The sequence below is a fragment of the Antrostomus carolinensis genome, unplaced genomic scaffold (assembly GCF_000700745.2).
Source record: "Antrostomus carolinensis isolate BGI_N321 unplaced genomic scaffold, ASM70074v2 scaffold11212, whole genome shotgun sequence".
In the NCBI taxonomy this organism is placed as follows: domain Eukaryota; kingdom Metazoa; phylum Chordata; class Aves; order Caprimulgiformes; family Caprimulgidae; genus Antrostomus; species Antrostomus carolinensis.
Window position 1 is genome coordinate 67,163 of NW_010301624.1, and position 26,837 is coordinate 93,999.

The 26,837-nt window shown below is 37.7% G+C and overlaps 1 protein-coding gene across 2 annotated transcripts in view; it reads right to left on the bottom strand.

The window, feature by feature from the left end:
• VSNL1 (visinin like 1) overlaps positions 1 to 20,728 on the bottom strand; it is a 50,245-nt gene extending 29,517 nt beyond the window's left edge. Inside the window, exon 1 of one of the 2 annotated variants that reach the window (XM_010163537.1) lies at positions 20,562 to 20,723. In XM_010163537.1, coding sequence (XP_010161839.1) covers positions 20,562 to 20,723 — 162 coding nt within the window. Of the gene's footprint in view, positions 1 to 20,561 lie in introns of both variants that reach the window. The other variant, XM_010163536.1, reaches the window with a different exon arrangement.
• Between the last annotated feature and the right edge of the window lie 6,109 nt (positions 20,729 to 26,837).

A 26,837-nucleotide genomic window follows, 5' to 3' on the forward strand; every position in this document is an offset into this window, starting at 1 on the left:
GCTCAAATTCTTTCCATTAAGTTAAAACACATGAGCCCAGGTGAGAGCTTTAATGGAAGTGCTGGCATGAGAAGTAATCAGATTATTTAGAGGTTTATTTTCCTTCCCATGGCTTTTCCCTGCTGGTGCCAATGACACAATCTCTCTATTCCATGCACTTCAGGTTGCCGCCTTCTGGAACTGCTATTCAAGGAGAAATAAGATCCGCCTTTATGAATCATAATACGCATGAGAAAAGAAAAAGGTAGCCATATTCCTTGAGATATCAATTACTGCTCTGAGAATAGCAGTTAGATTTTCAAATGAGACAACCACTGCTTCTCCTTACAGCTTTAAATACATCCCCAGAAGAAAAGACAGTTAAACCTGAGAATACATTGCCCTTTAAAACAGCATTAGCATATTATATTCAATTAAAATAATAAAGCATTGTGAGACACAGGAATTCACAAAATTCAGTAAAAGACCCAGCATGGATATTAAAGGGAGCAGTTGCAAAGGCTGGGGTTATTTGAGGGGGACCCGTTTCCCGAAGGTCCTCTGTAGTCAACAGAAAGTGCTAGGTTTCACATCAAATCAGAGAGTTTAAATGAGATCCTCGCTCTGGGTGATCCTGGGGAGGAGCCCATATCTTTTCTGTAACTTGAAGAAATCCAGGAGACACTAATTTCTCATTTTGGTGAAGTGCTTTGTCAAATTCTTTGGAAAGTGAAGTAAATGGTATCAACCAGATTATCTTTATACACATGCCTACCCACCCTTTCAGAGATCTCTAAGAGGTGAGGAGTGAATATATGGTGCTGACTCTTCCCCAGCAGACTGTAAATACATAAATCTCAATGGATAAATTGCAGACTTCATAATACTGATGCTGACAGGGAAATAGAGCTAAACCGGACAGTTACCTGAGTGCTGAAGAAAAAAAAAATCTATGTTCAGTTAGACTGACCCATTGATTTAATTTAATTTCTTGTATGTCACTTTTTCCCTGTCACTTGCCAATTTTTTTTCTAAAGAGTACAGTGCATTTTTATTACAGAAAGATAAACTAGTCCTAAAGTTTTTAAATTATGTTACAAATTCAGTTGTTCTATTTTTTGTTTTCTACAGCCATAAATGTTAGTATTATTTTTTCTGCATAGTATTTTGTTTCATTGTTTTTCACAACCTAAATATTTTGCCTCAAATGTCACAACAGTTTTGTTGCCTCATTTCAGCAGTTTTCTTAGTAAAACAGTATGTACCAAAGCACAAGCAGTACATGCGAAAATGCTTTGCTTCTTACAAGTCTAGTGTTAAGGGATTACATTTATACACATAATTTCCAAGCAAACCAAGGGAACTAAAGAAAGTATTAGGAATTTACTGCATAAACTGCCAGTCTAAAATTGCATTTTATGATGTCATATTCTCATCAGACTATGTCTTGAAGTTCAGGAAAGAGTAACCATTTTGTAAGAAACTTCTCTTAAATGCTTTAATAAAGACAGTTAAATGTGTAACTTGGCTTGTATTGTTATTCTAAAAGAGTGAATGCCTTAGAGAATTATAAAATGCTTTCAAAAGCAGGGAAAAACATGAACAAACTTCAGTGGAGAATAAAGAACTTCTGCTCCTGTTGTACGTGGTGAAAATGTGACATTTTCTCTGTCCAAACTGTTTGAACTTGCTCGCTGACAACGTTCTCTGTCCTACAAAAATTTATCTTCCCACTGTTAACACCATGCCAACACTGCTGCAAAATTCATTTACCTGTCCTGTCCTCCTCTTTCTTCACTGTATCAAGGCACACATGTAGACCAACTCTTCACTTCAAGCAGTGATGCTGCCTGCAACTACCTACAGTTTCGGAGCGAGCATCATTACACGTTCTTCCAGTGCATGCCCAGTGCAGGGTATTATTTCCTCCTCTTCGAAATGTCTTCTTGAAATCTGCCTGTGGCTACCCAAGACTTGACAACAGTCAGCTGGCATTTGGGTTGTGACTTCTGGGGCTCTTGGTATTGTTTAATTATTCACTTTTCTTTTTATGGTCCTTTTCCCCTTATCCACCACCTTCTCCTTAAATGCAGGCTCCAAGGTTTGCATGGTAAAGACAATCTTTATGCCTTGTGTTGGTACACCAGAACTCATCAGGCATCCTTAGACTTAAAGGCTGATACTAATAACTGCAACAGCATTTCTAACATCCAAACCATTTATTAGAAATAGTCCCACCCTGTCAAGCCAAAGACATGAGACCAAAAAGAAAAACACCAATAGAAAAGAAAGTTAATCAAGTCTTTGAAAAGCACATGAGACTGACTTGTTTCTTATCCGAATACAAATACATCTGTTTTTAAAAGAAGAAGCAAAACCACTATACAAAATACTATGAAATGAACTTGGTCTATTTAGGAATACCTTCAATTAAATTTTCTTCTTGATATTCTCCCTACTTCTTGCTCCCTGTTATCTACCTTCATGGTAAAATTTGGCAAATCAAAAACAAATCTGACAAACAGTTTAATTTAATTTTCAAGAACAAATCATCTAAATATAACGAACTGACTGACTCTCTAAATTTTCCCTAACACATTATATTACCTTTATTTACATGATTCTAGAATGGAATTGTATACCTTCACATTTCTATATATTTCCAAAAACATATCATTCACTTGTTATTTTAAGCATATTACACATCTATATTTCTATCCATCCTTTTTACAGACCTGGGATTTAAATCCAGGCTTTGGCAGGTAACTCAGCCCTGTTGCTTAGCAGCAGCTGAGACACATGTAAATGCAATAATGGAAATTCTCGTGGTTACAAAAGTGGAAAGCTTTTGCCTGCTAAAAGCGGATGTTTATAAATCAGCTGGAAGCAGAATAAGTGGCAATATTAGATTAGAAAAATTATTTCCAAACAAAATACAGCTTTGAATACAAAGCCAACTAGCCTGACACAATCTAAATAATAGAGAGACTGAGGTTAAAACACCAAGAGTCAATATTTAATTATGATTGTTTTTATATATTGATCACTCTAGTACCTTAACCATCATACGATTACCAGTATTACAAACAGCACTCCATTTCATTTAATGGATAAAATAATGGATTCATGAAAGTCAGCTGCAAAACTTTCACTGTCTTAATAGAACTGGGATTTAATATTATATCATTTTTTTCTTTTCATTAAAATTTATTTTTAAAAGCACTTATCCGAGCATCCATTTGAATCTAAAGTCAAATGCTTAGCACTCCATCTCTGCTTAAAAAAATACCTGGTTTAATCTGTATTTGACAGGTCCATATTCTCACAGAAACATGAGGATTACAACCGAAGCTTCTTATTTCTATTAGAAACTATCAGCAAGAAGGAACCTAAAATGGTCTACAAGCTGGAACAAATGGACTTGATCATGACCCAAGTCAATGATAAGGACTGTCCCTTCCTACCTGTGCTTAAGTATCATCTGCATTGCTGGCGTGTAACATCCTGGAGGGTTGTGCCCGTGCTCATTTTTACAGACTTAAGGCCTAATTCTTTGCACGTGTAAGGTACAATTTAGCTTAGGCATCTAAAAGTTAATAGTTTAAGTCTAAAAGACAGCTATGAAACTTGAGAATACCTTTACAGCAAATGGAGAATGGCATTTCCATAGCACCTGGAATTTCTTCCAAAAAAAAATGTTTAAGATCAGATTAATTCCTTTGAAAGCTCTTCTTCAGCCCATGAGCTATTAAAGAAACAAAGGTGGTTTTGTATAAGGCAGACAAAATGAATAATCCTCTGAAAATGCCTCTCTTTCCATTGACTCTAATGGAGCCTAAATGACAAACTAGCCTTCAGATGGCAAGATTAATCCTAACCCTTACATCTGTGCTGAAGCTCAATGGCAGGGATGAGGGTGACTGAATAAGCAATGATCTAGTGGAGAACGTCCTGGATTTTAACTCACAGGCTCTGAGTACTATTCCCAAAGGTGTTAATAATCTCCTGAAAATGAACTTAAATCCATTTCCACCTCTAACAGAGATTGATTCTTACAGTCTGTAAAGGAGTTATTTTGATACTCAGATCTTGTTTGGGACTCCTTCAACCTAGAGATAATTTAAAACATCATATTTTAGTCTACAGTGCCACATTCCCTGAGCCCTAACTCCATTTGTTGTTTATACACTGCAGATTTACACATGCACAAGATTTTTTTTTCCACTGAACTCTGTTCTGCAGAAAGGAAGAAATAACAGATTTTCTATTCTGAACACTTGACAAAAGGTTTTATTTATACCGACTGAATGCCATTTATTTGTGATTTTTTTCTCCCTTCTAAATATGATGGTTTGTCAGCTTGTGTCACTCATTCTCTATTCATTTCCATCAGCTGTGTCTCTGGCTCCCATGAGAACACATCAATTTTGTTGCAAGGCCCAGAAATATGATAATCAACAAATATTTCTAGGTCAAATCCATTGTCACAGTGTCAGCGTGTTCATGAGAAATACTGATGTAATTAAACAGTGATTTGCCACTCCAACTACCAGCAAGACAGATATAACATCCAGTTTGGTTTATATATTGGCTTATATAGATCTTTATAAATTGTTCCCTTTTAAGAACCTTGTGAAAGATAATCAGTTATACTGAAGAATCGAATCAGGAAAAATGCTCAATACATTTATGGTGTTTTGCATTTTACTGCTGTACAAATATTAACTGATTAAGCCTCACAATACCCAAGTGAGGAATGGAAGGAAGCATTATTACGATTATATATTATAATTATACTGTCTCATTTAGAATTTCCTGGCTTGTGACTTTTAAAGTAATTATTATAATTATCATAAAACTAATAAAAAGTCAGAAACAACTTTTTTTTTCAGTATGAATATGCTCTAAGCTAACAAAAGAAAGAGTTTACAAATCATGCCTAAAAGAACACTTTTTCTTCATGTATCTCAGCTTCTATTTTCCCTTTGTCCATCTGAGTACACAGGACTTGATCTTCCTTCCACCAAATGGGAAAAAAAATCTTGCCAATGACCACAGAGGGTCCTTGATTTTAACAACGACTTAAAAAAAGTGTGAAATGAGTTTATCATTGTGATTTTTACTATTTGCTAAGAAAATATTATGAGATCTTGCCCACTGGAGATGCCTTTGCTCTCCAGTAATAACACAGTCCTATGTTTCTCCTATAATACTGGAATTTTCAAGGTCTATGGCAAAAAACCCATTTTAGTAACTACACAAAAGTGCCGTACAACATTTGAACTTCCAATTTGCTCCACCATAATAGCCAGTCACTGCAAACTTCTATGAGTTAACCACAGCTGGATCACCCCAGGGAGAAGCTTCCTTATAAGGCTGTAATAAACTGAACAGTAATTTGGAAAAGGATCTCAGGTAGTTTCTTTTAGCTGGAAGCACAGCAGATGTGATAATTTCTTTCTTCTTCATCTTTTTAAATAATGTATTATAGACCTCACAGTACTAACCTACATACAGTGGATCTAGCTAAAGAGAAGAAAGAGAAGTAGTCTAATGAACCAAAAATATACACAATACTGTTTTGTTGATAGCTGCTGGAAAAAGAAACAAATTAAAAAGATCTGGTAATATCAAACAGGTCAGGCTAAGATTAATAGAAGATTAATAGGAAAATGAGTGTTCCTATCTTGCAATCCAGAAACCAACCAGAGCACTACTCGGTCTACTGGGTTGCCACCTACTACCTGCATGCCTCAACCTTGGCTGGAGATGGTGCTCCTATTAGGAAAGGAATTTACCATCAAATGCCATCAGCAGTTGTTTTCCATACTACTACTCCTTTTCAGCGGCTAGTTGCCAATACAGTCCTTGTGCTAGCTGCAGAAAGTATTTTGACTGTACTTGCCTAATTACACTAGAAGGACCATCTGGCTAAACAGATGTGGTAATCTAATTTTTTTTGGCCAATGAACTGAAAAAACCCACAATGGCTTTAATGGGAGTTCCCAGGAATGCCCAGTCCAGCATCTTCTCTTGCACACTTCCAGATACTCTATTTGTCATTTCAGCATGAGCTTGGAGAGAGTATTTGCTTGTGGAAGTTATCAAGAGAGAAGGAATTTCCATACAAAAGACAAACAGAGGTGAACAAATTCACATCACAAAAAAATTAGTTGTAAGGTTATTTGTCATTCTTTTGCAGAGTATATCATATGTTATAAAACAAGAAACTGTTAAAATGCAAGCCAAGTCTGGGTCACGTCTGGGTCCCATAGAAAGTGCCAAAGCTCCCATGGATTTGAACAGGACCACTGGCTAATCAATCTGTTCATTTATAATCTTACTTAAAGACTGCAGTACAGATCTTCTCAGAACCACATATTTTATTACAGATGTTTAACCTTAAACATGGAATGAGTTGTCTAGATAATGTCTCTCTGCCAACACACTCTTCATCATCTGTCTTAATTGTCAAAACCATTAGGTTTATAAAAATGTATGTCATTTTAAATCTCTCAAGGTCTATAGCAAGTTTACACTTATCCAGCCTCAATTCCTTTTTTTTTTTTTAAATTTCTCAAACCTGTACTGTTTGACACCACCACCATTCATCTAACTGGCATTACTGACAAAAAGTTTTAAAGATAAAAAAATGACAGAGAAAAAAAACCCCAAACCTCTGATATAGTAAATTAGAAATGCATATGTTCAAAGATTAAAAGGAAGGCATTTCAAAAATCTTTCTGAAGATACTTCATTTTAGTTGAAGTAAAAGATTCTGGATACTTCCATTTCTTAAAGTGTTTCTCAGCTCCATTAACAATGAATAACAAACACTCAACTACGCCCATTCATTTTACTTTGCTATGCAGAATCTTGCCAGAGCTTGTAGACTTGTATTTTAGAAAAGTTTTCAGCTATAATGTCCTCCTAATGCATAAAGGCTGGCTTTCTGATGTTGGACCACCCTTTTCTTAAGGTAAAGAGAGAGACAAATTAAAATAAAATGACCAAGCCCATACCATAGGCTGAATGAGGACAACCACCAGCAAGTTTCACATTATGCTGAAGTCACAGCATCCCTTGCCCAACAAGGCAGAGTTGCAGAAATTCAAAAACTGGAGAAGAAAAGGACAAAGGTACACATATCACATCAGGCTTCACCATTCATCTAGCCAGTGCCCTAGGAAGATGGAGCAGAGCTAGCTGACAGGAAAAGTAAAGTTAAGCAAATTATGGTTAAGAAAAAGATGGGGATGTAGCTCAAGACTCTGCATACTTGACAGCCAGGACTGTGCAGAACCTTGGAGATGCCAAGGTTGCACTTTCTGGCCTACTCCAGGAAGAAGGAGGGCACTTTGCTCCTTGGGAGAGAAAACTTTTGCTTTCTTATTACATTTCATTCTGTGAATTTAACAAGTGATAGCAAGAATTAGGGCCTTAACACAATAAATGACTTCTAACAATTCAAAAAGTCCATTTTTGGCCATCATGGATTATACTAAAGAACTATTGTTCCTTTGGTCAAACTCTTACATTCCACTATAATGCTTCCACTTCACTATACATGACTTGTGCACTGTAACTGCTCCCTTTAGTGACATAGTAAATGATCTACAGAGTACTAGTGATTGCTTTTCTTGTAAAGAGGTTTGTTTGGTTTTTTTTTCCCTTGTTGTTCTTTTGGCTCCAAGACATTCATTCTTGTCTGCACAGTAACACAACTTCAGCTATTGACCCAGCTATTACACCAACATGCTGGCAATAAAACCTGGGAGAGACTTCTTCAACCAGCAAGCTATGTGAACTCACTCACACCACACATATACAGGACTTTCATGGAATTTTTTTACCATTCCAGGCTTTTACTTTACATAAAAGGGAAGCAGAAAAGGTAAAAAGTGTTCTTGCCCACTGGTGTACTTCACAGTGACATGGACCATCCCACAGAAATCAGTGGTAGCCAGGACTACGTACTTGCTTTCATAACATTGTATGTAGAACAATTATTTCTATGAATGTGAAAACTTAAATATAGCCCAATTCTGGCAATATGTAAAATGCATGCACATGAGCCCAGAATAGATGAGAGCAAAGAAAATGATTGAGATGAACAATCACATGGAAATAAAGAATATTGGGTACATGTATAGAAAATGGAAATAAACAACTGAAAGCTGCCTGAAGGCAAGTACTATTGGCGATAATGCAGGGATAATGTTTTCATAGGGATTAACTGTTCTGGAGCACTTTTCCCATGTGTAAAGCACAACATACTTCTTATTCAGATAGGTTGATTTGGCAGCCTCTTTATTGCAAGCAAAAACTATTTATTGTGCCTGTGCAGGAAAAATTCCACCCTTGGATAGTCAGAATGCAGTTCTTTAATCCCACACTGACAATCGCCTGCTGGATAAAGCTCAAGAGCTAATTTTCCACTGATTAAATTCCCATCCACTTCTATAGGATGCCTATTATAAGTTTGTGTGCCAAATTAGTAATTTTCAAAAGTCTTTAATAAATTTGGCTATGTGTTAATGGAATTTTTATACTGAATGTGTTAAATTCAGCCTTTGGAAAGAGATTTGATTTCTTTGGCAAAATGTCATTATTCTTACAGAGAGGTAACAAAGAGGTACATCACTTCAAAAGAAACTGCTGAATACAAAGACCAGCATTTACTTTTTGTTACCTTTTTTAACTCAGTTTCATTGCACTGGACCTGCTGCTGATTTTCTGTATAAGCAATTTAATTTTCTGAGAGTGAAAATAGGGTTTCCTTACATGTTTTTTTTTAGAGCATGTGCTCTTTTTCATTATTTTTCATGCTTCAAAGATACCCCAGGGTACTAGATATAAGAAGCAGAGACCGTCCTTATTCTCCCTACATTAGAATAACCACAGAATGTATGTCTCTATGAAATTAACATCAGGCCCGCCAAACAGCATTTTCCTGCTATATAGAAATGCTCCAGGGGAAAAGAACCTTAAAAATAAATGAGCAGACACACTAATACACCATAGGGGCTAATTTGTGGCGTGGAGTTTGCAATTCTAACACAAGGCCACTAATTTTTGGGGCTTCCCTTGTCATATACCATATTTAACTGTAGCAAGAACTAACTGATAGATAAATAATTACTTCTTCAAGCCAAGATTAATATAGCATCGTTACAATTAAATATTACTATTACTATTATAAAGTCCCAATTTCAGAATATGATTTTATACACCAGCATTTCTTCCAATGAAAAATATATATAAAAGACATTAGATATGCTTTAAAGAGCTGTTCTAGACTTTAACCACAGTTTTCTTGCTGGTTTTTTAAGAACCAACAGATCCTGGAACCCAGAAAACGTACCTTTCTCAGTCCAAGTGTTATCTGAAGTGTTATTTTTATTTTTAAAAAAACCCAAACAACCAAACAAATGCTATGTATGGACATTATATTTCAAAAAGTCAAATTTGGGAACTATGACTTCCTAAAGTAATAGATGGAGTGTTAAGGCATCCCTTGTTCTGCACAAATGAGCAACAGAGGAGGTAAGATAAAAATTACATGTGCAGTACCATCACTGTGAAGCTGATACTCAGTTGTACCTTTCTGCAGCTTTAGATATGCATGAAATGGTATGACTGTATTCCTTCAAGAAAACTTTGGGATTTGGTCACCACTAAGCAACTGTGAACTCAAGAGTTCACAGGATTACCACCTAACTTGTCCTAATCAAGAAACCACGAGAAGTTTAATGTGTTTATATAACATTTGTACCAAGTTTACCAACCCACATGTACTATAAGACTCAATGCCCTGAAGATGCTTTGTACTGAAATGTAGAAATTGGACCCTGAGGAAAGGAGATGTGTTTACTCCTTGATGAAGTTAGGAATGTTAATGGAGTAGAGGGGGTGGCCCTCAACCTGCTCAAGTGACACCAGCATCTGTGAGAGGGAAAGTGGGAAGCAGTGATTTAGCAGGAGGAACAACTGTGTCCTTTCCCACTGGGGCTAAGGCACGTGTGTGTGGGTAGGGAGACTCTGAAGGGAACTAAGGACATCTGCATTTCACTGGGACCACATCCAAAGAGCATCACCTTCCAGCTACCCATGTTTAACAGCTGTCTGAAAAGCAGTTGGCTGGAGTTTTGGTGAAAATAGATCCATGCTAGGAGGGAGGACATCGCCTGAAGTCATCTGCAGACTTTACCTGTGGTGTCCTGTAAGGCTTTCACGACACAATTTCTTGTTTTAATTGATCCATTCTTAGACAACTCCATCATTTCAGTTACACGATCTAATTACATAATTATCTGCACTGACACATATTATAAAATTAGGCACTGTAACTGGTACATTAATAAACACCAACACAATTAAAAGTGTTTCCAGTACCACCAAGGTATTTAGAAGAGGGACACAGATCTAGCCAACATGGACACAAGAAGTAGTGATAGCTGGAGCCTGTGAACATGAAAGCAAATTTAAGGACTGCTTCTTTTAATCAGTTCTTGTGTCTTTGGTATTAGCACTAGGGACAGGAGTCACACAGCCAAAACTCATGTATCTTGGAATAGGGCTTTAACCATCTCCTAGCCTGATCAGTTTGACAGGGAGTAGCAAATTAGTGAACATCTGTCAAAGAAAGCTGTGAAGAATCATGAGTATGCATACAGGTGTGTAATTTCCTCATAAGGGGTAACAGCAATTCTAGGGCATATCCTTCCAAATGAAAGGGGACACAGGCATCAAGAAATAACTTCATAATTGAATATACTTTTGTTGAAAGCTGCTGACAAGGTCCATATAAAATATTATTTCAATTAATGACTTAAGAATTTTTAATTCATTTTTTTTAATAACTTTGTTAACATGAAATAATCCCCAACTGACTTTGATATTCACTTTGAAGTGAACTGTAGTGTTGATTTACACTTCTGCTTTTACTGCTGTTTCTCTGGACTACAGGGAGATTTTATTTAAAGCTGCATATTCAGTTCTGGGCTATCCATGCAGACAGCCAAACTTCTTAAACAGGTGGATTTTGTATCAACCTCTTCTAAAATGTTTTATATGTATTTCAGCAAAATAGCAAAATCTCCTCCAGTCTGAATTTCCTTGTGTTGATTACTTTATCTTCCAAACCATATGTTTTTCTCATTTTGTTTTGTTTCTGATTGAATATAAAATTAAGATAGCTAGCTAATTCTCATGCGAAGTAGCAATAAGTCATCTCAATTCAGCAATCAATAGGTTTGTCGGTGCAAACAGTCTATTCCTATGAGCCTTAATTAAACATGAAAAGATGGAAATTTACTCTCATTGAAGAAAAAGAAAGTTGATATCCCAAGGTACTGGAAACGTTCAGACTATGATTAGTAGAAACCTGACTGGAATCTCAACTAATGTCTACATGATAATATAAACTGCACTTAACTTGGTAACTAAGTGAGCTCCCAAATGTGTCTCCAGACCACAGAACCCTGAAAAAGCATGTGCTGTTTCATTACCTGCATAGCTATAGATACCCACAGCAGTGTGTGTTGCAGCAGTAATAATGATTTGCCATCTCAAAGTACGACAAGCAGATGGAGCAGGCTGAGACACAATGAATGGCTATGAGAGCCATGGTCCAGCCTAATCGGACCTCTTTAATTTTTGTAGTATTTATACCCAGCTACACTGACTCACAGCTGTCCACCTGGGAAGTGCATATCACTATAGTAATTTAATTTTCTGAAGGACTGGTGAGTTCTCCAGGAGGAGAGTGGCAGGTGAAGCTGAGGCACAGAGTCAGGGACATCACATCAGGGTGAAGGGACTTGGTTCAGAGCACCAAGTTCCTGTTCACATCTAACAAAACAAGAATGCTGTTTTCAGCCCCAAGCCTTGTGTACAAGTGAGATATTGGAAGCAGATTTTGATACTAGAGGAAAACACTTCTATGTTTTAAAACAAAATACTTTAAATCATATTAGTTTAGAGCTGAAATGAAGTGCCATGGTTTCTAAGGCTCCTTCAGGAACCTTGTAATACCAAACAGATTTTTTTAAATATTTTAAACAAACAAAAATGTTTGTAGTTAAAGGAATGTGACAAACTGAAGTCTCTGAAAGACTTAGTTCACTTGGTCTCAAGTAACAAAAACACATGCTTACTAGCCTTCAGAGCAAGTTTTAGGATGATCCAGTTTTCCAAATCAAAGTTACTGAAGACCTAAAATACAGGTTTCCACTAAGACACAGTCACAGCTTAACCGTAGACTTCAGATCACAGTGTAGAGCTAGAGCAGACATTCAATTAAAGTCTGGCCAGAAGTGCCATACTACAATGTGCATGTATGACTCCAGGAAGTCATTCCCAAGCCATTCTGTAGGAAAAAAGAAACCTCACTCCAAAGAAACAAAATAAGGGCCATTTATATTTTGACCTATTAAATAATTTCAACCTTGACCTTGCCAAAGACAGCAAGCAGGTGTCAACCTTTTTGTATCTCAACTATCCATACATAATGCAGAGACTTTACATGCTCCATTCATGGTTATTTTACTGAGATTGTAAAAGAAGGGAATATCACAGAATCACAGAATGTTAGGGTTTGGAAGGGACCTCAAAAGATCATCTAGTCCAATCCCCCTGACAAAGCAGGAACCTAAACAAAATTACACAGGAAGGCGTCCAGGCGGGTCTTGAATGTCTCCAGAGAAGGAGACTCCACAAAGTAGTCAGTATCATCACTCTCTCTTTCCACTGCACATCCTCAAGAGTTTTCACTGGTTTTGTAAGCACCCTTCCTTGTGATGAGAACAAAAGCACTGAGGTGGTATGAAGTGAGCTAGGAAACAGGAAGTTTCAGGAGGAAATAAGTTCCAAAGACTTGACTTTTGTAACAGGTTGGGTAAAGGTTGTGAACCACTGATCAGTCTTGACGGTTGCTCTAAGGACTACTTAACAATGGTAAAGTAAGTACTACTATAACATATAGTAGACATGAGCACCATAACAGCTATGGGACTTGGCACTGACAATTTGGTGTTTTGTTGTTTTTATTTTTTTTTCTTTGAGGTCTTTGATACTTTGTGTTAACAATGGCTCTCTCCAACCAAGCTGCACCACTGCTTCTGTATTACCCTTCAGGGAAATCATAACTGTAATAACAAATTCAATTTTTTGCTAGAGAAATAACTACAGTATCCCAAATTCATCATTTTGATTTCTCTGAGGAATCCAACATGGAGTAAAGGTGAACGGTGAAGGAATGAGGTCCCTTATAAAAATGCATGGCAGTTTTTGGAACTGGTGAGCTTCCTTCAAAATAAAAAAAAATAAGTAAAAGCAATTTGCATGTTATTGCTGGAAAATTTACTCGGTCTGGATTCCTTTATTGGGCTATGTTGGAAGCTAGGGAATGCATGTCAATGGGGAGATTTTTAAGCATTCCAGGCTGGATTGTCTTGCCCTGACCGGACATACTCTCTTCAATGCTTTGGACCTGATGCTAGTTTAGAGTGCCTCCAGGAATCAATCACATATAACCACAGAATTACAGAGCTATTCAATATTGAGTAATAATCAGAGGTTTTGACTAAACCTTCACATACCCACACATCTGCTGACTCTGTAAGCCCTGGAGATGTCTTTGGACAGTCAGACTGCTTTATGGATTCATGTGACCATCATTCCTGCCTCTCACGGAGAGGGTGTCAGCATATGTTACTGAACTGCTCAAGCATCAGGAAGATTCATCCCACAAGCTTGGACACTCCACAAGCTGCTATTTGGAGCCATTAAGATTTAGCTATTTAGATTTCATCTCTTAGAATTATCTGACTTCCTCATTTTCTAGATTTAGAGTCTCCAGAGATCGTCTGGAGGATATGGGCCATTATGTGCTCTGCAACAGAAGCAAAAAAAAAATATATATTTTAGCATTTAAAATTAGCCACTAGCCATAATGCTGCAAAAAGAAAAGGACTTGTCCTTCTTTGCCTCTGAAACTGTTTTTCTACTAACTTCTGGACCCCTGTTGTCACCACTCATCTATACAGACTTAGTTTTTAAATAACTGCTGCCTTTAAATGACAGCTAGCAATGCGCACATTCTTCACACGTGATGAGAGGAGCTCTCCAGACTTGAGATCCAGCTTGCAGGACTAGATGATTATGGATCTTGCACCAGACTTCACAGGACTCAGGTCTCACGATGATAAACAATCTCAAGAGCTCAGTGTGGTCCTAAACACTTAAATAAGGATCAGGAATTAAAACTCCCATTAGCTTCAGGGAGATTAGGATTTCAATCTAAACTGACTTCATTCTACATTGTTAAATGCCCCTTGTACCCAGTGTTGTGACTTATGGCCATATTTTCAGAACAGTTCACTCCCCAGTGTGCTGGTCCTCTTCTGAAAATTACTATTCTCATTTACTGTGCAGCTTACATGAGAAGCCATGTTTATTTACTGTATTTTATTTTTCAGTATGGTTGTGGATCTTTAAAGATCTGTTTATTAAAAGCAGATTTAAAATGATATTAAGTCCAGCCATTATTTTTCCTGGGATCAGCACAGAGACAGAAATACAGCAGAAGGGCATGTTACCAGTACCCTCCCCTTCCCCGAATCAGCTTCAGAGTTAACACTGCCTTGGGAGTTTGTTTGATTTTGGGTTTATATGTAAGAAGCATTCTGGCCCTTTGTTTTAAAATCCATGCAGCACAATCTCAGCTTCTGTTTGAAACATATAATAAGCCTCTTATGTGGTTTTCTAATAGACCTGCATTTTGGCACAGTACCTGCCTATTCATGTTTATAAGGAGAAGGAGAAGGAGAAGGAATAATAGCAAAAGCAGTTTTGCATGGAAAACATCCAGGCAACAAGACCATGCGCTTTTTTTTTGCCTTTTTTTTTTTTTTAACCAAATCCTGTATGAAAAGCAATTGCAATCATCTCTTTTGTTTTTAAAGTTATCAGAACCCAATTTTAATACAGCTTTGGAACACTAAACATATACTTCATCCTGAAAAGCACTCCCCTGTGATAATGCTGGACCGCAAATACATTTGCTTTTCAGCATAGTGCCTTTTGGATTCTGCTATATTAATTTTCCTTTCACAGGAACTTTCACTGCACTTCTGGTGAAAGGTTTTTTACTCTTTAGGAACATTTGTTTCTAATGATTTTACTGTAAATGTCTCAAATGTGCAGATTTGTATTAAGTGCCTAAAGAATGCATTAACAATCTTTACCTTGTAGATTGCTCTACAGACCCTCCCCATAGCAAAACTTCCACTGATGCCAATAATGCTACTATTATTTCTTTCTAGCCTCTATTTGCCTATCTACATAGGTGCTGCTTCTTATAGAGCCACCTTGTAATGTCCCTGGATCAGAGCTATTCATTGCTTTACTTGTTTGAATCCAATGCTATTTCAAATTGGCTCTAACATAACAAATGGCTCTAACATAACATCCCTTTACTGCAATATATTAGTTTTAAAAGATCAGTAACACAGAAGTACTATTAAACTGTTTAAGGATGATGTTTTCTGTGTTGCAATTAAATATAGGTGATGCACCCAAAAAACGTACTGACACATTGTCCAGGAAGGCTGCTAGCACCCTAGATGTGATCTTCCAGAAGGCAGCAACAGCATGGCTTAAAGTCACTGTATGAGTAGATACATCAGTATTTTTTATAATCTGTGTGATTTCAAAACATGTTGTAGTTCTTTAGTAATACAGGATTGGTATAATATATCTAAATATATTAATTATATTAGGTATAAGATACCTAATATTGGTATAATACACCTAAAATGTACTCCTACTATAAGAACTTAAGTGACCAGCATAAAACGGCACTCATAAAACCAGCACATTTCTTCCAGTTAAAAGAGATGATCCCACGAAAACCAGTTTCTGCCAGTGTAATTGCATCTATGTTAGGGACATCTGTAAACACAGCTGTGCTGTTCTGGAATCCCACTTCTTCACAGCCACTGAAAGCCTGAAATGCAGCTCTAACCCAACATTTTGAAGAGCTCTGTGCCATCTTTAGAAGGATGTTAGTCTGTCTTAAAAACCTGGATAGAGAAAAAGAGGCTGCAAATATACCCACTTAAATTTCAATAGATTTTTAAAATTATTTTGTTCTACACATACTAAAATGAAAGACTAGAAATCAATTCCCTTCAAGGCAGGAAATGTGAAAAAGAAGCCAAAAAATTTTACAAACCATTTCATTGTAATTAATCAAATAGCACTACTATTTTTTTAAATTTAAACATTACCTATAAAACCACAAAACATAGCTAAATAATAGATGTGCAATAAATTCAAAAAGTAAATGACTTTATTTAATGCTAGCATTATATCATGATCACTCCCAACCCTACCCTTCAGTTAAAGGGCCATTGGTGCTCGTTTCCATTATTAATCCAGAAGATATGCTTCTCATGTTCAGTGACCCAGTTCCAAGAAGTATCACAATATAGAAGCCTATTTTCCACTTAATAAACATGCATAATTCCTGTGAACATCAAGACCAGTTATGCACACTTACACACTCTAGGACATATTGATCTAAACCCAGTGAATTCAAAAGATCTGAAGGAAAATTTATTTGGCCCTCTAGACTGCAAGAAATCCTAAAGAATGATATGAACAGTCAAGAATGTTTTATTGGTATATTTTATTTTAATGACACTTCTGTATATAATTCCTTCAGCTCTCTGCCCACAATGCTAATGTTCTATGTCAGATAAAAGAATTAAGCACTTTTTAGGAGAAAAAAAAAGGAAAATGAAGAAAGCAAGCAAGGATTAAGCTTAATGGTTAGGAAGATGGAAACTGCTGGTTCCAGGCTGTCCAATGCTACTTATCATTATTTCCTGCAGAAAAAGAGGTTAATTTGGATACTGCCAGCAGCCCAGAAAGGCCTATCTCATCACAGGCAGAGCAATGAGAGGGTGAGCAGTGCTCAAGAGCACCAAACTCTTTACAAGGACATGATAATTGATTCAGTTTCCTACAGCTTGATGAGTACTTAAACCACTGTGGTAAAGATAAGGCATGCACATTATCTTCATTACTTAAAAGAGAAAGGACTCCGGTCACTTGATTTTGCTTTGAGTTCCAATGTCCGAGATAGTTCTCTGCAGGAGAGGTTTGAAAGATGCAACTCCCATATGAAAACAGATGCATATACCATGGAGAAATGTAGAATTTAATATAAATTCCTGTCCTGAGCTTTACCTTGTGGTTTTGCATTGGCACATTTGTTTACAACATGCTGCCTTGATTCTCAGCTTCCTCAGAACGTTATCCACAAATTTCTCTCCCTCCCATGCTCTCTGCAGACTGTCAGGACAGCTAACTCGGTGTTTCAGCAATTGGGTCTCTTTGTGGCTCTGGGCTTACAGTATATACACAATTCTTCAATAAACTATTTCAAAACCTGCTGAAACATTCACCTCATTCAGCACCACGGAGGGAAACATGAGCCCTAATAGCTTGCCACAGATTCTGGATCCCAAGAAGAATCCATCCACCCAAAAATGTACCAATATTTTTACTGAAACTGTTAGATTGCAGACAATGCTAAATATGCAACAGTATAAAGTATACTTCTGCCTATTAGCTGTGTATTTAAAACAGGTGTTCCACTAGAAGTGCTGCAAATAATTCTTCTGTAGAGTCCATTTGTATAACTACTATTTATTTTAAGCACTGCATGATTTGTATTCATAATGGAAACTTCAATAGTAAAGGCTTCCAAGCCAAGCTACAGTAATTCCGCTTTTAGTCAATACAGTTTTCATCTACATCAGTGAACAGAGCAGTACAATTGATGCAAATACGTAGAGTGGAAGAGTTAGTGTTGAGGACCAGACATCCACACCACACATGTTCTGGCTGTTTTATTTCAGACCAACTCCAGCTTATTAGCAGGCATTAGATACAGTAATACATTAGGTGTGATCCCAGCACACATCTTCTAGTTAAGTTTCATCCAAAAAAAAAGCATTTTCTGTACCCCAAGATTGTGCACCCCACTCTAATTATGATGGAAGTGAAGATAACCAGGAAATTCACCTTAAAATACTGCTCCTGATATAATCTAAAATGTTTTTGCTCTTTAAGCTGAGGATTTTTTCTACTGTGTGCAAGTAAAAGAAAAGAAGAGCTTTCTTTGCATCCTAGTTAGATGACCAACACCCTTTTATCTATATACATGGAAGTGCATCACACAACTCTCATGAACAAAGAAACAGTGTCATCTTAAGAAAATTTAAATCTGAACTACAGGTTAAGTCTCCTATTCCTTTTTCAAATACATTGATTTATGGAAATCTTCTTCAATAAAATCCAGTTCAGGACAACAGATAAATGTCATCTCTCCCAACTATAAGTTTACACAGAGGAATCAGTAATCAATACACGCTTCATACATTTTCACTCTGAATATACATTAAAGGAACAAAATGATGTAAATGTAATCTTAATGATTTGGGTCTCCTGCTGGTGGCTCCTCCTGGAAAGATCAAATTTCTCAACTGGGTTTTTGTCTGCAGACAGCAGCCAGGGCAGGCAGAACGTCCTACACAGGAGACGTCGCCACCATGGCCAACACTCAGACTATTAGCTCCTCAGAGAGCCCAGGGCCATTATTACACAAGCATTTCTGTGACAGAAGCAGAAGTGAAGCTCTGGATTTACTACAACTAATCGTATTTCTCCTCTGCAAAATTAGTATCTCGCTCTGTATATAGACATTATAGATAGAATGGCAATAAACTGGGCTAAATATATGACAGTATCATTACGGGGCAGATCTCAAAACCCGTAACTGCCAAAGCAAGGGAGACAATCTTATTTGATGTGCATATCTAAAAATATATGAGGCCATAAAACTGAAAGCCAGATATTGCAGCTTAGTAAGACTACAGAGCTGTCTCCAAATTACAAGAGCAAAATCCTGCTGCAGTCTTCATGTTATTCTTTGCACTCCCATTTTTGTAAGCATGATATTGAATTTATTCTCTGATATTTCTTCATAAGTAAATTATCTTGTGAAATATCTATGAACACTTCAAACATGCCTTTGAAGGGAGGAAGTCCTAACAGTTTTGAGCTATTTTCAGAAGATATATTTCACAACAACACACAAAATCTCAAAAAAAAAAAATCCCTTTACTGCAATTTGCCAAAAAGAAAATAATTATTTCTAAAGAGTTAAACAGTTGATGTACTTTATTATTAACCCATATTTTGTAAAGACCATTTACTTTTCTCAGGAATATGTGCAAGAAATTATTAATGTCTGATCTTGCTGGATGCACACAGCGTACTGTTCAAAATGGAAGCTATAAACTATCAGTCAATAACAAGCACAATACCTGAGGCAGTACAAATTCTTTCATCTGAAAATAACAGTTATTCCAAAGTCAGTAATTTCTTAAGAAAAGGATTGTGAAGCAACGTCTTGAGCCACGAATATTAAAATATGAAGCCTGAAATTTATTTATGCAAGCTGGAGTTAGTTTTCCTTAGACCACTCATTAGAAGGAAAAAGGGGCTAGGTAATAATTTTCAGAGTGATCCAGTTCAGGGCTAAAGAGATTTAGGAAAGGACTGGAGCATGCATTTAAGGGAAAAGACAGATAGTCCCACTTGTCTGCAGCAATTGTGAGTGTGCTCAATATTAACTACTTACATTTGAAAGGCTTTTTTATTTTTATTCAGCCTCACATTGTATTTATGAACCATTCTGATCCTACTGTTCATCATCACCATCCAATATTTTTCCTAATTAAAATTACTTTGAAGTCTCTGACCTTTAGGCAGACACTCGTTCTGAATTAAAATATAATTATCTTTGTAACATGAATACATTTCTTATGCTGCCCCCATGCTCTTCTTGTTACAGAATAAATACATAATAAATGTAAGGAAAATACTACATTGAACTTGATAAAATAACAAAATATAAGAAGAAAATAAACCAAGCAGCCTGCTTTTCCTTTCCTATATAACGAGGGCAAAGACATAGGGAAAATACCTTTCCATACATAAGTAGGGAAAAAATAAAGGCAATACTTAAAATTTAGAGAAAGAAATCCTTTGTCCACAGTGTGTAATTTATCTGCAGGACATACTGTCATGAAACTTCACCACTTTTTATGAAACCAAAAGGACAGTCTTTTATCTGAGTAGGTCCAGCAATCACAGGGTTTATATTCCAGTGGTATTACATGGCTACAGTGCTGTTTATTGAACAGAACCACAACCAGTCTTTGAAGGTGAAAGACACCCATAAATTACAGAGTGCCAATAATGTATTTCTTTTGAGTAAAACACAGCTTTTTTTCTAAGCTTTTGGTTCTGGTCACTGTAGCTATATGAATTGCTGGTGTGATGAGGGCAGCACTTCCCATTTATCTCCTCATCTTCACCATTGCTCCTCATAGCAAAGGTTTTCCTTACTCTAAATGACTGGCAGCTCTTGACCATATGTTTGCTTTACATTACTTTGCAACCTCTTCTACATCCAAATATCAGGAACTTAAGAAATCACTTACTTTTACGTAGAGCTGCTGAAACTCCTCAAGGTTCAGTCTACCACTTGGACAGTCCTTTAGAAATCCTTTGTACCACTGTTTTAGCTCATGTTCATTGAACTCTGTGCTCTTCACCAGATCCTCCATCACCTCAGGGGCCAGCTTGCTATTTTGTTTCCCCATTGTGCCTTAAGAAGAAACAAATTAATACAATTAGTCAAGTTGCTGTGAACATTTTAAACTGGAATTAGTGAAAAAGCTCAAACTCATCACTTGTTTCTTACTGCTGCTTTCGGTCAAACGCAACTTCACAGGTTTGCTAAGGAACAGGAACCTAAGCTATGCTTCAATATTAGAGGCTGAAAATGGTGAAAAAGACAACATTTTTCTTTCATTTAGGAGTCTTAAGGTCTGGAGACAGACTGCTCATTTGCCTTCAAACTAGATGATTTCCAGCTTTCCTTTACACAAAGACTGAAAAAGATTACTTCACTTTTTCTTTGAATTTAACAAAAATTTTTGACAGATTCAGTGATGTCCACAGCATTCCTCTATATCTTTATCTTGAAAATGTCTTCTGCTACTACACCCACATTAGCAGCTACTCCTTACAGGTACAAGGCTGTGGACAGACATGTTTGTAACATACAGCACTAGATGTTCCACTGGGAGAAAGCAATGCGAGAGTCCACACACTTGGTTTCAAAAAATGATGAAACCGAACTTGAAAAATAAATGTAATTCTTATATATACACATATATATGTGTGTATGTATAAATATATGTATATATATGTATTTACGACATAGTTGGTACACAATAAATAGTTTATATTTCACCACTGTTAACTCTGGAGATATCCACTACATTTGTTATATGTATTTTGTATACACACTTATAGATATTACATATAAAACATAAAGAAATACAAAATATACATGTGTGTATAGATAAATACAGTAATTTCAGTACTACTCATACTGGCCCTTGGAGATATTTCCAGGTCTTTAATGTTTAACCAAAGATGTCCTGTGAGAGAATTTCTGAGAAATCCTTTTCTTTAACTTTTTCCCATTCTACTACAGTTTGTTTCATGACAGGAGATGTCTTTCAGTTATTTTTTAATCAGATGACAGACAGTACTTAACTTGTCCTGTACAGAACTGCAAAGTGATGAATAATTTCTTTCCTGAGCCTAGCTTAGCATTTCCATTTTTATCTCCCAGTATAGCATCTGTCTCTAATGACAGCACCACATTGAATGCATTGATCTCTAGTTCATATCATCACCCATTCCTGATATTAATCTATTGCTTCTGGCATATTCCCTTATTTTGAAAGGGAAGTTTATTTCTCCTCAGAAGGACATACTTTGCTCTGTTCCAATGAATCAATATATTTATATAATTTCCTTTATGGAAACCCCCCTTGAGCAGGTGCCAAGTTAACCATTCTTCCTGGTCTGTGTGTGACTAACGCATCCCCTGGTGCCATACTACTAGCAGCACCAGGTCTCTTCCTGAAACACCTCATGGCCCATCTCCTCTTTGGCCATAGTCCTCCCCAGTCTGTCCTCACCCCCAGGGCTGGTATCAAACCTCTTTGCCAAGACAACACATGACTTGGCCACACAAACACCCCCGACACCAAGAAGGAAGGTGTCTTTTGTCAAAGCATCCAGCTGGTACAAAATTGGGAAATTCGGTCATCAGAAAGTACAAAATGCCACAACCAATCAGGCTAGAAACTCCAGCCAGAAATGTCTCAACGCCTTCAGGACACGGCTGTTAGACAAGCGCACTGAGCTGTGCACAGAAGTCACTGGAGGTGGAAGTGGGCCACCATTTCTTGGGATGCTTCCAGCAAGCAAAACCTCCTTCCCCAGGCTCTGCACATCCTTCCTCTACCAACACTGTGAGATGCCACAGCGCTTTCTTGCTCGAGGCCCCGCATCTTCTCTGAACTACAAGAACCCACGGCAAGGACTCACCCAGCTGTTAATTAAGGGCAGCACACTGCCTGCTCTAAACTTACTCTGAAGCTTTGCCAAGCTCTCACACACGTGTTTTGGTAAACTTAGCACAAATATGTGAGAGTTCAACATTTCAGTTAATTGCCACAGGCCTAATTGTACACACAGATGACCAGAAATTAGCCATTTTGACTCAACGACAGGTTTGCAATTTATAGTATTTAGAACAACTGCCCCAGTCTTATCTTTGAAGTCCCCATTTTTTCATGCATGACACTGATCTAATTTGCATAATCTGAATTTAAATCCCATGGAGAATAAAGTATACTAATATAGTTATTTCTCTAGTTCCAACTCAGACGGCTTTTAAGTGAAACAACAGACTGTTTTATTTGTTTTAATCTTTAAAGGGCCTGTTAACCTCTCTTTTATTCTTTTTTCTCCTTTGAACTATATCACCCTTTGTAGTCACAAGGTACTTTGCTTAGGACCCAGAGGACCCTTAAAGATTCTCAGCAATTGAAGTAATTTATAAGGCATCTTCTGGCTCTCTTAATTTAGCCAAGTGTGCTTTTACTTGACACTTTACATCTGGATTCTTATCCCCATTAATATTTAACTCAATGACACACATGAAAAAAAAGCATCTTCAATAGGCAAAAACTGTGTGGTTTCGACTGACAAATTTTCTGTAATAGCAAGTTTTCTTTATTTATCATGTTAGCTTTACAGCCCTTGGACCTGGCACCACACAGAGGTGGAAGCAGACAGAACTGTGAATCTCAGCACCATCTTCCAAAGTTAACTATGTTGTTTTCACTAATGTGGACATAAAACACTATAGAAAATAGAGTGGGTCTGCACTTGCATAAGAATACATGAATAAAGAGCTGGACAAACATATCCATACATGACCTTTTCTATAAACATATTTGGAGAGAAACAAGATACCAGTTTTCTCCCTCTGTGATACAGGTCCCTAGTTTTGGTCAGCTGCTTGCCATTAAGTCCCAAACACCTTCCAGCCATCCCTGATGTACCTCACCATATAATATCCTCTAGTAAATGACAACCACAGCTGACATCTTGATAAACACTTTCAGAAATGATTTTTTCCACAGAACCAAACCAGTATTTGAGGAAGGTATAATTTGGGACTGCTGGGTTCTGTACTCTTATTTGCTGCTCCAGCACAGTACAGTGCATAATCTGCTGGGCTCTGTTTGAGATGAGGGACTGAACAAGCTGACCAAGCCAGGCACAACGCCTTCATGTAATTAGAGGCACTCATTCTTTCTTCTTGTTTTAAAGTTCTTTTCTTACAGAATTGAATTACAATCTGCAAGAAAGCTCAAGAGTCTCATATAATTATCAAATATAAACTCACACTTGTGGCTCTGAGAGATCCGGTTTATTTGGGAGTAAAAACTCAAATACATAGATTATCTAGTTAATCATATTCTAACATCTTCTAGGGTTTCATTGAATCTCTTATTATTATTGAAAAAGTACAATCACCCATTAGCAATGAGTATGCCACTGCCAATACATTTAATTTTCTAAAATGAAAACTATTTTTAATTAAATTATAATAATAGTTTCCCAAACATGTTTTTCCCTTGTGAAAATCTATGAATATGCATTAGGAAAAGACACGACAGAACAGCTGCACAATCACTAAGTGTTCAAGAGGACAAAAGGTCACTCTGCAAGCATTTCTTTGTTTAGTAAATTTTATTCTTTTAAACTATAAATTTACTTCCAACTTCCCTGCTTCCAACCATGCAGTGTGACAATCCAAGCACTGTTATTCATCTTCTGTTGTGTTTTCTGATTGGCAAAAATCACGAAAGGGAAAAACAACAAAAAACCCAAACGAAAAACCCAAACAAAAAAGCAACATGCTTTGATTCCAAACTATTGTGGGGGAGAAATTAATGAAAACCTAGGAACCAGGTACGTGGGTGGCATTTAGCATCAGTAAAGGTGTCAAGTCTTTTCCCAGTGAAATTACTCTGGCAGGAGAATGCTTATTAATATTAGCAAGGGCAACACAATGCAAATTAGAGATCAAGAAACACACTAAGACTCTACTGTTGTGCCACAAGTAACAACAGCAGTGAAGGCTGAGTTTAAAAACACATCCTCCTGGCTGAAATGCTGCAAAAAGGCCCAGAGAAACAAGGCTTTCAGAAATGCTTAGTACAGTAGTACTTCACTACTTCATTAAGTAACACGCTAATTGCTGCTTTTACAGGTCCATAGGAGGGCCAGGTTTAAAAGATGGAATTTTATGGAACAACTGATCCACAACCTGAATCAGTCCGGGCTGTGCCAGCAGTGGGCAGGGACAGCATGGGGATGTGTTTGCCTGCTCTTTGCCCCGTTGGACCTCAGGAGATTCACGCCAGCCAGCCTGGGAAGCAGGAAAGAGCTGCAGCAGCAGCTGGAAGTTACTCTAAAATGACTCAGCAGCATGGCTTAGCAGACTGATTTTATATGATTTACTGGGGGCTTTGGAGGTAACGGGCATTAAGTCACATGCAGGAAGAGGAAGACAGTTCCACCAGTTTTAAGACTACACCTGGTCTTAAAACAGTTTTTCCCTGTTTATATCTTTTGTTTGGTATCTTTCCTGCAATACTATCACATCTCACACATGCCTGTGCTGTTTCAAAAGCTCTCCACTCTCCACACAACCATCATCCAAACCACCTAGCTAATGGCAGGGTTTTTTCCTTGGAATATTTTACAGCAATTCCTGCACAGGTTTATTAGGTCTGCCTCTCCCACTTGGCTTGCCCATACTAAACTGCCAGTGTGAGCACAGTTGTACAAATCAGAATTTTATTAAAGGCCTAAGAAGAAAAAGAAAATTAAAGTTCAAAAGCAAAACATGACTTACAGAAGCTCCTTTGCTGCTTAACAATCTCAGACACCCCCAAACTGTTGCTAATACAGCTCCATTCCCACCTGCTTCCTCTTTGCCCTTCTCTTCGTTCCCCTTTGGTCTCCCCAGCAAGAGTTCAATGTTCAAACAGACCAAGTGCAAATAAATATAGCTCTGGCCATTCCTAACAAAGAGTAAACTAAGCGCTGCTGAAGATCTCATATTTGTGCTGAAAAAGGACCCAAATTCCTTTGAGAACACAGCACCAACAATGTCCAATCATGTCGCTAAAAACCCAGTTCTGTGTTGCTTTGCTTGCTTTCCTTACACCCAGTTATATAAAATACACCATTTTCTTTTCAAGTTGCATTAGGAAAAGTGTTTCCAGCAGGTTGAGGGAGGTGATCCTTCCCCTCTACTCAGCACTGGTGAGACACAACTGGAGTTCTGGGTCCAGTGCTGGGCTCCCCATACCAGACAGACATGGAATTACTGAAGTGAGTCCAGCAAAGGGCCACAAAGGTCATGAAGGGACTGGGGCATCTGTCATATAAGCACAGCCAGGAGAAGAGAAGGCTCAGAGGAGGTCTCATCAACATCTGTCTAAATACCCAACGGGGGAAATAAAGATGGCAGAGCCAGCCTCCTCACAGGGGTGCCCAGAGAGACAAGAGGCAATGGGCACAAACTGAAATTCAGAAAATTCTGTCTGAATGTAAGAAATCATTTTTTTACCATGCAGGTGATCAAATGCTGGAACAGGTTACTCAGAAAAGTTGTGGAGTCTCCATCTCTGAAGATACTCAAAACCCAACTGGACACAGCTCTGAGTAATCATCTCTAGCTGACCCTGCTTGAGCAGAGGGCTGGACTAGAGCATCTCTGGAGGCCACCTCAAACCTCAATGATTCAGTGGTTCTGTGAAACAGTTAGGGGAAAATGGGGCAGTCATACCACGTAACTTTTAGTATCCACAGTAGCTTCCTAGTTTCACAAAATTCTCTTTGTGGACAGCTGAGAGAAAAAGGGCTCATCCAAAGGATTATTTGGAGGAGATGTGCCGGTGACTGCAGTCATATCCCTCCCCTCACTGACTCCAGGAGTGCAGGGAGATGCACCTTAGTCTCTGGACACAGGCACCTAACTGAACGGGGCTACCCCAATTTATCTCAGTATATTTTGGCTGCTTTGACACCTGCCCACATTCATGCTTTTGTCTTCCCAGTAATCCTGTATGAGCTGAAGGGGGTAGTCAACCAACATCTCCGCAGCCTCGTGAGGCTTCTGCATTAAATGAGCTCCCTTGTATGGTGCATGTTTTTCTTGTTCTTCCCTGGCTCTGGGAAACGGGAATGAGTCGTGTGGACTATGCCAGAAGCAAATGACAACACTCACTTTGCCAGCTCAGCTGTGCTGGCAGGCACTCATTAGGTTG